We start from the raw sequence: 15731 nt of genomic DNA on the forward strand, positions 1-15731 counted from the left end.
AGTTTGCTGTGAGAAGTGCCTGTGTGAACGACCGCGTTGTCAGCAGGAGAGCTCTCCTGTCGACAATGCAAATCCCACTCATTGGGGGTAGAAGTATTTTGTTGGCAAAAGTGCCGACCAACAGTGTTCACACTGCCCAACTTTTAGCAACCCGGCCATGTCACTAAAAGCTGTGTAGCATAGACATAGTCTAAGGCATACAAATATATGTGAGTGTTTCAGAATCTTAAACCAACTCATGTCTGAACGTGAAGAAGAGGTGGGGTCTATGCGGAGGGTCGATGGTTTGTTCTGGGTGGGGGGCTTGGAACAAGTTCATTCATATTCATAGGGAATATATATTTAACATACACAGAGAGGAACCAAATGCCGGAATGACTTTCATTCTGGATGAAGGAAAACAGAACAAGAAAGAACGAATGTAAGTCCTCAGGCGACAGCACAGTGGGTGTATGTCTTTGTCCTCAGTCAAGTGATGCATCACCTCTGCCTTACAAAATAGCTGCTGCCTCTGCAGACAGCAGATTTTTTGATAATGGAATCATCAGGAGAGGGAACAAGGGGGAGTTCATTCTCTCACTCTTCGGCAACTGTGCCCAGGCTGCCTACCGGGGTCCCAGCCAGAGCCAGTTATCACTCTATGGTTATTCGGTTGGGTGGGGTGGGGATATAAATACCTGAACGTTAGCAATTTCTGGGATTATCAAAGAGGCTTGAGGGAGTTCGGAGCCCAAATCTCCATTGGAATTCAATGGAAGTTGGGTTCCTAAGTCTCTTAGCTGAGCACAACTGAGACCAGCAACTCAACTTTCAAGATAACATCTTCCTCGGGGGAGAGGGGGAGGAATTAACCTATCATAGATTTTGCAGAGGGGCTTTCTTGAGGTCTAGCAGGCCTAGTGGTCAGGCTGCTGCCAAACTATATCTCTGAGTTTTGGGATGGGTTTTCTGGGCAGCCTGGTGGGCCCAGCAGCCAAGTCACAGTTCATCACCTCCCCACTACCCCAAGATCCCTCTGAGGTCTCTGGGGGTGGATGGAGGAGAAGAAAAGGGTAGGGGGATCCAGGCTCTCCCTCTCCACCAGGTCCTGAAGTCTAGCAGGAGCTTCTACTCTCCCTCCCCCCAGAAAAACCTCCTCTCTAATTGTGTCCCCTCTTCAAACAATTGCCTCCACTGACTCCGTGTTAATCCTTGTGCTGGTCCTGCATCCTCGACCTGCAGGAGGCCACGTGATTGGAGGACTGGTCCGCTCTGTACAGACAGAGAAACAGGAGACAAGGAGATGATGTAAAGATAGTGAAGGGACTGACATTCAGCTCTTGCCTTCTGTGGCCATGGGCATCCTTGCCAAAGGGGCAGTGGCTGAGGAGAGCTGGGCAGTGGAACATGAGGATGCCAAAATTATTGGACCAGAGAGGACCAGAGAGTGCGAGTGGTTCGGGCACACACCTCATGGGCAGGAGACCCTGGGTCCAGTCCCCCTGCGCCAATCGCTCTTTCTTTATCCACAATGGAACAGCTTCAACAGGAGAGACACGCTATCCCAGAGGCCTGAGGTAAGAGCACTCTCCTGAGAGGTGGGAGATACCTGTTTAAATCCTTTCTTCCCTCTCTGCCAGGGAAGGGGAATGGAACTTGGGTCTCTCACATCCCGGGCGAGTTCTCTAACCACTGGGCCAAAAGTTATCATGGGGGCAGGAGCACCACAGCTGCCTCCTTCTGCCATTTTGTGTTGAACGAGGCTGGTGTCCAATTCATTCCCTCAAGAAACTGCTACGAAGCCAGGAGAGGGGTACCTGTGTGTGGGTTGCTAGTAGAGAGAGTCACATAAATCCAGGTGGAAGGGAGGTGCCGATCTGTGAGGAAGGGGCAGTGCTTCGGAAATCGGTGGGTCCCACTGGCAAGCTTAGGGGACTTCCCACCTGGCATGCTGTGGGCTGTTGTGGAATGCATTTTAAGGTGCCTATCTGTCCCCATTCATTGTACAGGGAGACTGTGGAAGCTCCTTTCCTGGAGGTTTTCAAAAGGAGGCTAGAGAGCCATCTGCCTTGGATGGTTTGGGCACAACAAATCCTGCCTCTTGGCAGGGGGTGAGACTGGATGACCCTTGCAGTCCCTGCGACAGCTACGGTTCTATGATTCTACAGGGAGGTATCTAACTCGGCTTTCTGGATTGCACTGCTGTGCTTGTTTTTGTTTAGGCACCTAAACATGAGGTGCCAGGATGCTCGGAGCTGCAATGCCTGAGTCCCTTCATGGATTCCAGCCTATGAGACTTAAACACTGCGGGCCAGACGATCATCCCCATGGACATGCCAAATAGCATCAGAACCCACCAATGCTCCCATCGAAGTGAATAGCACCACCACCTGGCTGGGGTAAGTTTGCTGCTCACATGAGAAAAGGTATTGGATCTGGTGCTCTGAGTGAAGGAACTTTTTTTTTCTTCAGAAAGGCAGGGCTGTAAAACTGGTCTTGTGATAAACATGGCCGTGCAGCTTTAAGAGCTGAGTCACTGCGGTAATGTGAGGGGTGGAAATGGAGAAAGAGGGTCAGTTTTCTGGAGGGACCTAGTTTATTGTGACATCAGGAGCTCAGGAGTGCGAACAGGGGTCAGGCTACTTGTGCACAAATGCTAGAGGCTTTGCATAGAACGCTGGGTAGCCCCAGGCTGCTAAATAAAGTTCTCTTTCCTGCAACTCCCTGCCTGCCCATATCCCTTATTGCTAATGAAACAACTAGCCTGGCTCCATAACAGACAGTGCATAAGCACCCATGCCTCATATACGTTCACACCCCAAGTAGTACTTTGCCCTGCAAAAAGTCTCATTGCCCAGTGGTCTCACTAACTGATGTGGGTGATTGTATCAGAATCTGACCATGGAAATGACATTGTGCAGGTGTGTGGGTTGTCAGCTGCAAAGATTGATCTCAAGAGCATGAGCCACCGCTCCCTGAGCTAGAAAACCTAGCTTGAAGCCACTGCTGGACTCCGAACACTACATGTAGTTCAGACAGTGGAGGGAAACAGAGATCTTCATGGTGGGTGTGAGGCTTATGGAATCCTGAGATGGATCCACTGCCTAGAGTTTATGCTTTGTTGAAAGTAACAGAGTTTGAGGTGTTTGCATTCAGCCCTCATTTGTCTCCTTTTTTAGTGTAGGCCTCACTTTCTCACCTGCAGTGGAGAGTGCGTCTGGGATAAATGACGGAGACGAATCACACTGCAGTGAGTGAGTTTGTCTTGTTGGGATTCACACAAGACCCAAAGCTGCAGGTCATCCTCCTTGTGATGTTTTTGTTGATCTACTTGCTGATCCTAGTGGGGAACCTCACCTTGGTCACCTTAATCAGGACTGACTACCAGCTTCACAACCCCATGTACTTTTTCATCAGCAACCTGGCCCTCTTACATGTTGATTAAATCACCATTATCACTTCCAGCATACTGATTACTTTAGTATCAGCGAGAAAAGTCATTTTGTTCCCTGGGTGTGCTCTGCAATTCTTCTTCTTATGCATCGCATTGTCCTGTGAATGTTACCTCTTGGGTGTCATGGCATACGATCGCTTCATGGCCATCTGCAACCCATTGTTCTATACTGTCATCATGTCCAAGTGGTTTTGCATGCTTCTGGTGCTGGGGTCGTACCTAGTGGGCTGCGTGAATGCAATTGTTCAAACTATGTTTATATTCCTTTTGTCCTTCTACGACTCGAATGCCATCAACCGTGTCTTCTGTGACGTACCCCCCCATCCTGAAACTGTCCTGCTCTGACACCCACATCACAGACATTGTTCATTTCACCTGTACCGCTGTGGTGGTAACACCTACTATCTTGATCATCCTTATCTCCTACATCTACATTGTGGTCGCTATCCTAAGGATCAACTCTGCCTAGGGCCAACTCAAAGCTTTCTCCACCTGCGCCTCCCACCTGACAGCCATTACCATCTTCTACGGAACAGGTGCTTTCATGTATATACGGCCCAGTTCAAAGTACCCCATAGATCAGGACAAAATAATTTCTTTGTTTTATACCCTTGTGATCCCCATATTGAACCCCCTGATCTACAGCCTGAGGAACAAGGAAGTGAAAGAGGCCTTTATGAGGATGTTACACAGGAAGATTTATTCTCTGTGGATTTAAATGTTGGGAATGGGTTTTTTAATGGTAAACAGGAGTGTAAGTGGGGAGTGAGTTCTTTACATCATTATCTTGTTTTTTGTGGATAACCAGCCCTGTTCGTCTTGCACCAAAAAGAACTAAGGGGCAGGTTTTCCAAGGAGATCTGCACCAGACAGCTATGATTTGGCAACTCATCAAGTAGCCAGCTTCTCAGAGCTGCTCAACTCCCAGTTAGGAACCATTTTGTGCTAAGGCCACGTTGCCATCATCAAGGGAAGGGCAGGCTGGTCCCGTGGTTCAGGCACTGGACATAGAAAACCTGGGTTCAATTTCTGGGTCCACAATGGACTTCCTGTGTGACCTTGGGCAAGTCACTTAGCCTCTCTGTGCCTCTGTTCTCCATCCTTACAACGGGGATGGTGGCACTGCCCGGTCTCCCAGAGTGCTGAGAGGGGAGAAACATTAAAGAAAAAGACAGTAAAGTGCTCAGAGAGCTACTGATGTAAGCAATAGGCATTATTTTTATTATTATTTATTGATTTATTAAGTGTTTTAAAAGCATAAGCTGGGTCCTCTAATAATGAGAGTGGCTGAAAAATCATTTATATTTCATAATAATAATGAGGTGTGTGTGCTCATTATTTGCCTTCTAGTTTTTGAATATTTGAGTTATTCGAACTAGTGAATATTTGGGTGAACTCTGGTCATGTTTGGAAGATTTCATAACAGGGTCTTTCCTAGTGTTACGGACATGTGCCAGTGAGCCACTTAGGGGCATTTCATCACTGCCTTATACAGTACTAGTCCACTTATTTTGTACAACCTTCTACTTACTCACCAACAGCCCTTTCTGTTTCATGGATGTCCACATCTAATTTACATCTGATAGTTGCCTGATTGTCGAAGCTAAAAGTTTTGTATGGGTTTGTTCGTCTCAGGTTTCTAAGGATCACCTGACAATTTGGTCCCATACATACATCAGTGACAGAAATGGCAAACACAGGCATGGTGTTGAGACTATCACATTAACTTTAAAAATGTTATCTGTATGTCCGTGAGCAAAAATTCAGGAAACATGACAACATCATAGATTGTCATATTAAGAGGTGCCCAGAAAATATTCATAGCCCTTTTTATTCAATAAGTGTTATATGTATTTGTGTGTTCTGGTTTCGCTGGGTGGGTGTGATGTGTTGGATCACAGAACCCCCCCTGGGAGCTGCCAACTGATGTGCCAAGACTCCTTCTGCCCCTGCCTCCTTGCCCTTCCCAGGTTAGGACTCCAGAGCCCTACCTGGTTTGAGCCAGATCCGCTAGCCTGCTGCAAACCCAGACCCGGTCTGAACCACGTCCCCTAACAGCTGTAGGCTTACCTGGAAGCAGCTTAGGAAGTGTTCCTGTCTTTAGCACTCAGATGCTCAACTCCCAATGGGGTCCAAATCCTAAATAAATCCGTTTTACCCTGTATGAAGCTTATACAGGGTAAACTCATAGATTGTTCGCCCTCTCTAGCACTGATAGAGAGATATACACAGCTGTTTGCACCCCCACCCAGATACTAATACGTACTCCAGGTTAATTAATGAGTAAAAAGTGATTTTAAGTACAGAAAGTAGGATTTAAGTGGTTCCAAGTAGTAACAGACAGAACAAAGTGAATTCCCAAGTAAAATAAAATAAAACACGCTGATCTATCTCTAATACAGTAATAAAACTGAATACAGATAAAAGCCTTACCCTCAGCAAAGTTTCCATGAGCTTCCTTTTACAGACTAGACTCCCCCTACTCTGGGTCCAGAAATCACTCTCACCCCCCTGTAGTCACTGTCCTCTGTTCCAGTTTCTTTCAGGTATCCTTGGGGGTGGAGAGGCTATCCCTTGAGCCAGCTGAAGACAAAATGGAGGGGTCTCCCAGGGATTTTTATAGACTTTGTCCTCTGGGTGGACACCCCTCTCTCTCCCTGTGTAGAATCCAGTTACAAGATGGAGTTTTGGAGTCACATGGGCAAGTCATATGTCCCTGCAAGACTGAGTTCCTTACCAGTCAAGCCACATTCCTGGGAAAGCTCAGATGTGGAATGGCGTCTCCAAATTCATTGTTGGCTTAAGTGGTTCTTGACTGGGCACTTACTGAGAATAGTCTTCTCTTAGAAATCTGATGAAATACTTTTACCAAGGCTACCCAGAAATCAAGCAAGTTCACAGCCAATATTCATAACCTCAAACACAAAAATGATACATGCATACAAATAGGAGGAATAGATTCAGCAGATCACAACCTCTACAGAGACATGCTACATGGCATATGTCACACAAAACATATTCAAGTTATATCATATATACATTTATAAGCATCTCCCCATATAGCACTATGGGGTGCACCATCACAGTGGGTTTCCCATGAAATCTGGAATCACTCGGGGTGAGTTATGCAAAACCTAGCCTATAAAGCTTTGTTCTTTGGGATAAGTAGTAGTGATTGGTTTTACCTGTTTCAGGAGGCCTGAGAAACAAAGAAAGCCTTTTGGGTACAAAGGCTGAATTTAAATTAAGAGGGGCCCTTGTTTTGATCCAGCAAACTGGCACGGGCCATTAATCAAGGGCACAAAACCTACCTGGAGGGATTTTAAGACTGGAACCTGCCAGATCTCCATGTGGATGGTGGTTAGGCCTTTGTAAGCCAAATGAGCATTTTTTAGACCCTTTTATTGTTATGTTTTCTTTGTAATGCACCATTGCCAGTTGTTGTTGCCAGCTAAAGTGAGAAAAGATAACATTGCATTTCAGGCATGGAAAATATCTTAACTCTTCATTTCTTTCTGCATACTTGAATGGCACAAGACACGAATGGGCAAACTTAACTCTGCATTAACAAAGGTTTGGGAATTGAATTTAGGCCAAATTTGCAGCTAAATATTGAGTGTGGAATTTTGGAACTGCCTAAATAAAAAGCACCCACTCCCTATTGTTTTTAGTTGGATATTTAACTCCTAAAACCATAATGCTCTTCAATGCGACTTTCTTTTGGAAGCTGTTTGATCTTGGTTTCAGAGGGGTAGACGTTTAAGTCTGTGTCAGCAAAAACAATGAGGAGTCCTGATATCACCTTAGAGACTAACAAATTTATTTGGGCATAAGCTGACAAAGTGGATTCCAGGCCATGAAAGCTTATGCCCAAATAAACTTGTTCATCTTTAAGGTGCCACAGGACTCCCTGTTGTTTTTGCTGAAACAGACTACCGGCTACCTCTCTGAGAGGAGGTGAAAGAGGTCTTTAGGAGGGTAATAGGGGAAAAAAAAGGGTTTTCCTTGGTGTATGTAAATGTTAGACTTGGCGGTTAATCAATAAATGGGAGTGAGATGGAGGAGTGAGTTTTCTGTGTCATTATCTTTATATGAATAACCAGATGTGTTCGTCTTTCATTAAAAACAAATGAATGGCCAGATTTTTCCAAAAAGCTCTGTATTCAACAGCTAACATTTCAGCACTCAAACAAGTGAGTAGATTTGCCAAAGGTCTCTTTTCCCACTTGGGGACTTAAATTATTCATTTGGGACCTGCACTATTTATCCCAGTGTTGGGTGCTGACCGCTGCTATAACTCGGGCTTCCTAACTGAGGTGTCTAATAGAGAGAGCAGCACCTCTGAAAATCTGCCTCCAATTGTAGGTGCTGCTAGACACGTTGTACTGTCTGTCCCAAAATGTTCACTCAAAGTTTTCTCTTCTTTTGAGGTATATTGCCAGTTTGGAAAGCTTTCCCATTTTATCAGAATAGAGCCCTTACAAATATAGGTCCTGGTTCTGGAAAGCCCTTAAGCATGTGCTCCCACCCCTCTCTGTCTAGTGAATCCATTAAGCATATGCTTGATATTGATCACGTGATTAAATCCCATTGAATTCCCGGCGATTTAAGCACACTCTTAAATGATTTCCAGAATAGAAATAGTTGACTAAGATGGGAGCAGAAACTTAAAAACAAACAAACAAAAAATCCCACAACCAAACATTTGAAGGATTTAATCCTAAAACTTAAAGAAAGACTCACAACAACAGCAGCCTTGGATCAGGCCTGATCAGTAATTACTCCAACGGAATCCATGTCAAATGGCAAATGACCATTTCCAAGAGACGTGTTGACTGGATTAAGGCCAGGCCCCATTGTGTGTCCAGCCAGGTCAGAGGCACAAATGGGAAAACCCATCTCGCAAAGTTCTTACATTGCTAAATGCAGCAGTGACAGTTATCAGAGAAGAAATGGGGGATTTTGTCAAGGTTTGTGCAGCTGGCTCTTATAACACAAAAATATATTAGGAAAACCTGTCTAACAAAGAGAATCATGAACCACCAATGCAAATCCAAATTGCCTTTTGCTAACTAATAGAAAATAGATGCATTTAACTCACACAGACAAAATATATTAATGAAATCATGGGATGTGTTTGTTGTTGCAGCTATAAGTGCAATTAAAAAGGAGAAGTGGTGTAGCCACAATAAGAAAGTAGTGAATAGGTAAAGTACATTGTATTTAGAATGTGTTATATTCATGCTGAAACTGTACTGTTAGATGATGTAACCTTTGCATGACCCTTGCTCTGTATACAGTAGGAGAATTCAACATGGCTAGAGAAACACATTCAACCTGAAAGCATTTAGGTATTCTCCTATGCTTGGCTTCTGCAACCTTCTGCCTTGCATATCTACCTACCTACCAATGTAAAAGTTTTATAGTGTTTGCCAATATTATATACAATATTATATATAATAGTAGGTATGTTTATACAAGTATGAATTGTATTCATTTTAAGATCTTCCCAAATGATTTTTACTTACGTTATGCTATTTAGCCAAGGGGAGATGTGAACTGTGGTAATCTCAGAGAACAAGGACAAGACAAATAATTTTGCTAACGCCTCACTAACATGGGATTTATAACAAGTTTTTACTGGTAGAGGATGCTTCTAAGGTTTTGCCAACTTCTCTAATATAGTGGTCAGAACATAGATATTAAGCTAGTTATACATGTTGTCCTGTTTACTTTCGAGTCTGTGCCAGCCTAGCAAAAACATTCAAAAACATGTCAAAGATAAGAGATTAAAAAAACCCCTCAACTCTAGTGTATATATAGAGGCAGAGTGAAGCTCAGATTTTAAGGCAGTGTGACCTCTGCACTATTACCATCCAGATGGGTTGGTAATATATGTAGTCCTCCTTTCTCTGTTATGCTGTATTTATCTGTTACTAATAATCTTTTCTTCATAAAAGTTGATTAAGCCTAGCCATTTGGTATTATTGAATTCAGTCGAACCTGTAACACATGGTAATGATTTAGGGCTGGATCCAGTGTGCCTTAAAAGCCAATTGCACAACTTCCACTGATTTCACTGATGCAAATCAAGCCCTTAAAGTGGGTGGGGACAGGGAATTCTCTGAGCTTCTCCATTTTCCAAATGATTTTTATTTACCCATCTTGCACAAATATCTGAAGAGCTAAATTGAGCTTGGGCCAGTAAATGCAGCAAAATGAAATTTCCTCTCTCGGTAACACGACATTACATGTCCCATTTTTGGATGGTATCTGTGCCATTAATCGTTCCTCTGTTTATACCTTGGAAACTCTTCAAAGTGATGCTTTAAAATGTCATGTGATGGGAAGATGGATCTACTTAAATGCTGATCTGTCCCTTAGGAAGGTCCATTTTGGCAGTGATAGCTATGGTTTCCATGTATTTGTCTGGCACATTTCATCCACTGAAGGATCTCCGAGGACGTCACAGGAGTCATATGCACAATATTTTCCCCACTGCGTTATCACCACTTTGGTGAGGCCGTTCTGGGCTAATGCAATGTAGCCAACGTGAAACGCGTCAAGAGTTAACGGTCTAGCTGCCCCTTTGAACCCTCTTTGGCCAAATCCATGGAGGACTGGTGCAAAGCCTCCTCCACCTGCATCTTCCGCCTGGTGGCCATCACAGTGTTCTTTAGAACTGGCTCTTCCATGTATTCACAATATTTTGTGCACTCCCTCACATGTTTGGGCTCTTGCCTTCACCTGTCCTGGGATGGAATCCCCGGACTCTCCCACTCTTAGATTATCGCCTCCTGTGTATCTACAGTGACTTCTCATCTGCTCCATCTGGGCATGGAGCCCGCAAGTCTTTCCTCTGGGAGCTGTAATGAATAATTAACACAGTGACCAGCTTTCTTAAAAAAAACCCCAACAACAAACATCTGTGTTTCATCTTGACAACAAAAATACAACGCAGCATGGGAGCAAAAGGATGTTCAGACAGTAAACCAGTCTGTGTGCACGAGTGTCTCACCTAGGGCTTCAGAACCCCGGGTAGATTAGGAAGGCCCTTCTGCAGGGCCCTTGGCTATGTCAGCCTGAGCCTCACAAACAGCACCTGACAACTGCTCCCACCCTCTCTAGAGATTTGATTTTTAACTGTTTCATATCCTTTCACTCTATTTCCACCTGTATAAGGGCTGATCTACACTGAATACTAACATCAGTGTAGCTACGTCTCTCCGGAGTGTGAACAATCCACACACACCCTCTGAGAGATGTATCCATGCCAACATAACCCCTGGCATACACAGTGCTAGGTCCATGGAAAAATCCTTCTGTCAACCTAGCTACCGCCTCTCGGGAAGGGGGATTAACGACACAGATGGGCGTACCTCCTATTCCTGTCGTTAGCGTCTCCACCGAAGTGCTATGGGTGCAGCACTGCCCCTGTGCTGCGGGAGTATTTTAAGTATAGACGCACCATAATCGGGGGCTGGAGGCAAGGATCTGGGCACCATTTCTTAGTCCTGTTGCAATGTGAAGGATGGGAGGGTTCGTCCGTAATCATTTATAGCTACTGTATATGACATGGATAGTGAGATTAAATCGGACTAGTTACACGGGGTTCTTGGATGATGTAATACATACATTGATTAAGCTGGACTGTTCGGAAACTATCATGAAGGCAACAAAATATGTCTAGTAGAAGTAACCTGCCCGTAAACACAGCAGGAGTCATTAGCTGCTTCCTATTAATTTCTTTGGCTGATCTCTGATTCTTGTCCTTTGTGAAGGGGGAAATAGCATTTCCTGGGGTAAATAACCTGCCTTATTCACTTTCTCCATATCGTTAATGATTTTATTGACCTCGATCATATCCCCCCGTAGTTGTCTCTTTTCCGAACTGAACTGTCCTAGTCCTTGTAATCTTTCCTCATATGGAAGCTGTTCCATAACCTTGATCATTTTTGTTACCCTTCCCTGTATCTTTTCCACTGCTAATATCTATTTTTGAGATGGGCCAACCAAAACTGCATGAAGTATTTAAGATGTGAGTGTACCATGGATTTATATAGTGGTCTTACAATATTTACTGTCTTATTATCTCTCCCTTACCTTACGGTTCTTATCATTCTGTTAGCTTTTTGACGGCTACTGCAGCTAGACTGGATGTTTTCAGAGAACTGTCCACAATGACTCCAAGATCTTTCTCTTGAGTGGTAACCGCTAATCTAGACCCCATCATTTTGTGGCTCCTCAGTCTGGGATGCTTCCTCAGACCCATCACCTAAAAAGAATGTCTCAGGTGTGGGGATCTCCCTCATATACTCTACAGTGAAGACCAATGCAAAGAATTCATTTAGCTTCTCTGCAATGGCCTTGTCTTCTTTGAGGCCTCCTTTAGCACCTCAAACATCTAGTGCCCCCCACCCCCATTCTTTGTCAGGCTTCCTGCTTCTAATGTACCTAAAACAAATGCTGTTAGTTTTTGAGTCTTTTGCTAGTTGCTCTTCAAATTATTTTTTCACCTGCCTAATTAGACTTTCACACTTGACTTGCCAGGTTTTATGCTCTAGGTGTATAATATATTATATTTAATATTTTAATATAATATAAACATTTTTTAAAAAGGAAATGATAAGGTTGAACCAAAAGATTTTTCCTTATTGAAATAATACATTTTTACCTTCTTAAAACAAAAAGTTTCAAGATTATTAAAATGACATGTTTAGACATTATCAGAATGAAACTTCTTCATGGTCCCAAACTGAAATTGCTCTGAATTGTGGTTTTTGTGGGAAATGTCAAAATATTGGCTCTCTGTTACAATTCGGAATTAAAAGTGGGAATTTTCTGAGGAAGAGGGATCGCAGTTTCTGACCAGTTCTATTTCTAACACAGCTCTACTAATGTTTATGGAGTGCTCGGCTGACTGGATGTTGAACGGGGGAATGCAATTGCCTGCAGTGGCTATATTCCTTCCCTGTTGCTCAGCCAGCATGGGGGAAAAGTTGCCGTTATTGACTCTGATTCTCTCCTGCCTCGCTTCTTGTGCTATCGTTTATACCTGATCACAGTGACTACTGAAGAGAGGATCAACTATTATATTTCATTCAAATACCTAATTCTGTGTGAAAATAACACTGAATCAGAATGATTTCAGCCTGTCTGCACCTCATGAAGAAGAGCTTCAAATATATAAAGCCCTTCAGAGAGAAACTATTAAAAAAGCCAACTAATGAAAGTGGGTTAAAGATGGAAAAAACAAGGACTAGGGAAGCGGACAATCTGGGCATCCTGGAAGTCAGGGAAGTCTCAGATTCTGGGGATGCAGGAAATTCTCCAGTCCACCAGCACATCAAGCAGGCAACCTGGGCAACTGGCCGCCCAGGAAAATGGGGGACCAGGTAGGCTGGGGAGCCTGAGAGCTTGGAGGAGCAGGGCGGCTTGCCCACCCACCCATCAGCCAGCAAGCATGCACGTGGCCTGGTAGGAGACCAGGCAAGAAGACCAGGCTTCCTGTGGTACATTTTAATTCAGTCTGTAAATGTGTGGCCTCCTCCCAAATGTCTCTTTGTGGCTTTGAGGCAACCCTGCAAGTGGCCCCCCATCTCAGTTTCCCTTCTGGGTAACTCCAAGCTCTTCATTTCACACTCTTACTCAAACAGTAGTCATCCTGGGGGCCAGTTACCCAGGCTGCCTGTCTGGTGTGCTGTGGGGGGAGGGGGAGGAGTGACTGCCTGCATACCCAGGATCTGGGATCTCCCTGACTTCCAGGGAAGTACTCCATACCATCTCAATGCATACAGTCCTTGTTCTCCCCATACCCCAGTGTCCTCCACCACAGCTCAGCTCCTTAGCTGTCCTCTTCCAACCCTGTGCCAGAACAGCCCCCCCAACCTCCTTCCCCCCACCGTCCAGCCCTTCCTTCTCCGGTGCAACCCCCACGTCCCAGTGGGCACTCCCACATCCTTGCCAGGGAGCATCCCTTGCTCCCCTGGCCCTTCTCACTGTCCATTAGGATCCAGCTGTCCTGCAAGGAGACATCAGCATGTAAGCCTCTCTGCTGATCCCCCTCCCTTCGGCCCTCTCCGGCCATTTGATCCACTTCTCTGGGTTGGAGCCAAAAGGCATTTCCCTCTTATGTTGCTCCTGCCTTCTTTCTCACCATGCAAGGCCCAGTGACAGGGGTAACAATGGTAAGATCTCACTTCTGCCACATCGCTAGAGCCAGTTGGGAGTTTTCCATTGGGATGATGTTCTGGTAGAACAAACCTTTCTCACAAAATTTTAGGGAGGAAAACTTTATTTGCCATTGGAGAAGTCAAAAGACAGGTTCCTGGCTATCCTCTTGGGAAGCTCGTGCCAATCTCGTGTTCTACCGACAGATAGAAAGTGAAATTGGGAAGAGCCTTCTTGGCAGGTGGCCAGCCAGGCAAAAAAATCCATTTTGGTTTTCCCAAAATGGAATGTTTCAGAATTTCTGTCCCACAAAGTATTTTGAGATGTTAACTTTTTGTCCTGAGTTAGGATGGTTCTTCTTTTTTTTGAAATCTCAACATTTTCCATAGGAGAGAAATTCCATTTTTAGGCTAGCTCCTCTCACTTCTATTTATTATTAAATCATGAAACTCATCCTCTCAGTTAGATTCAGTGAGGAATAATTTTCTGGCATATTGTCTTCCTCAGGGCGTCCTTCACCTCCTTGTTCCTCAGGCTGTAGATCAGGGGGTTCAACATGGGGATCACAAGGGTATAGAACCTGGACACCACTTTGTCGTACTCTGATGAGTTGCTGGATGTGGGTTGTAAGTACATAAAGAACAGAGCCCCATACAGTATGGACACGGCCGTCAGGTGGGAGGCGCAGGTGGAGGAGGCTTTGTGTCTGCCCTCGTTGGAGCGAATCCGCAAGATGGCCACCATGATAGAAACATAGGAGATGAGGATGACCAGGATAGTACTTAATGCAGCTACAGCGGCAAAGAGGAAATGCACTGTCTCACCCATGCGAGTGTCAGAGCAGGAGAGTTTCTGGAGTGGGGGGAGGTCACAGAAAAAGTGATCAATGATATTGGGACCACAGAAGGACAGGCTGAACAAGGAGCCTGTATGCACAGTGGCATTAATGGAGGCATAAAAGTATGATGCAGCTACCAGCTGTACACAGACTTTCCTGGACATAATGAGTGTGTACATCAGTGGCTCGCATATAGCTATGAATCGATCATATGCCATCACAGCCAGAAGTAAAGCCTCAGAGTTCACAGACAAGGAGTGAAAGAAAAATTGCGTGGCACACCCAGCAAAGGAAATGACTTTACTCTCTGCTAAGAAGTTCACCAGTGCCTTAGGGGCAATAATGGAGGAGTAAGTGATGTCTATAAGGGACAAGTTGCTGAGGAAAAAATACATGGGGGTGTGTAGCCGCCTCTCGATCCTGATTAAAGAGATCATGCTGAGATTCCCCGCAAGGCTCATGGTGTAGATAAGCAAAAACATCCCAAAGAGGACAGCTTGCACTGATTGGCTGGCTTTGAATCCTAGAAGGATGAACACGGACACTCCAGTGTGATTGCCATGCGCCATGTATTCCAGATGCCATCGACGCTGTTGGGGTAGAAGAAAGAAACACAGCCAAGGTAAAGCTTATGATTCAAAATTAACCATATGGGGCTGGGAGGTGGACACCACCATTGTGAAATACAGTAGAAAGCCAAGATACAAAAAATAAGTTATGTTGTTCTGGCTGTGTAACATTTGAAAACTTAAAATAATTTCATGTGCGTCTGTATAATTGTCAAGATTTTACTCCTTTTAAAGAAAAGAGATGATAAAATAAATAAAATTGAAAATTCTGAAGTGATCTTTCTAAGTCTGCATCCCAAGCAGGCAGTGGCATTTGCTAATATCTCTTCATGGTATTATATGGCTAGGCGTGATTTGAAAGGATGTAGAGAAACTAGACAGGATCCAGAGAGGAGTGACAAAGGTGATCAAAGTGATGGAATGCAAGCCATGTGAGCAAAGGCTGAAGGAACTGGGTATGTTTAGTTTGAAGATGGCTATCATGTCCCTCCTTAATCTCCTCTTTTTCAAATACTTGAAAGGCTGCCATAAAAAAGTCTGAGAAAAGTTGCTCTGTCTTGCCGCAGAGGGCAGGACAAGAGGCAACGGGTTCAAACTACAGCACAGATGATTTCTATTAAACCTCAGGAAAATCTTCCTAACTGTCAGAACAGTAGGGCAATGGAACAGATCTGTCAAGGGAGGTTGTGGAAACTCCTTCACTAGAGGTTTTCGAAAGGAG

General features: G+C 44.5%; 1 protein-coding gene across 1 annotated transcript; it reads right to left on the reverse strand.

Annotated features, from left to right (window-relative positions):
• Nucleotides 1-14071: 14071 nt before the first annotated feature.
• On the reverse strand, nucleotides 14072-15010 carry LOC144266649 (olfactory receptor 5AP2-like). Its single transcript, XM_077820100.1, has one exon. It carries the CDS (start codon nucleotides 15008-15010, stop codon nucleotides 14072-14074), a length of 939 nt encoding a protein of 312 aa, XP_077676226.1.
• Between the last annotated feature and the right edge of the window lie 721 nt (nucleotides 15011-15731).

The sequence above is a fragment of the Eretmochelys imbricata genome, chromosome 6 (assembly GCF_965152235.1).
Source record: "Eretmochelys imbricata isolate rEreImb1 chromosome 6, rEreImb1.hap1, whole genome shotgun sequence".
NCBI lineage: Eukaryota > Metazoa > Chordata > Testudines > Cheloniidae > Eretmochelys > Eretmochelys imbricata.

Excerpts from the sequence above, each read along its gene's own strand:
- LOC144266649 (XM_077820100.1), bottom strand. The coding sequence starts at position 15,010 with ATGGCGCATGGCAATCACACTGGAGTGTCCGTGTTCATCCTTCTAGGA.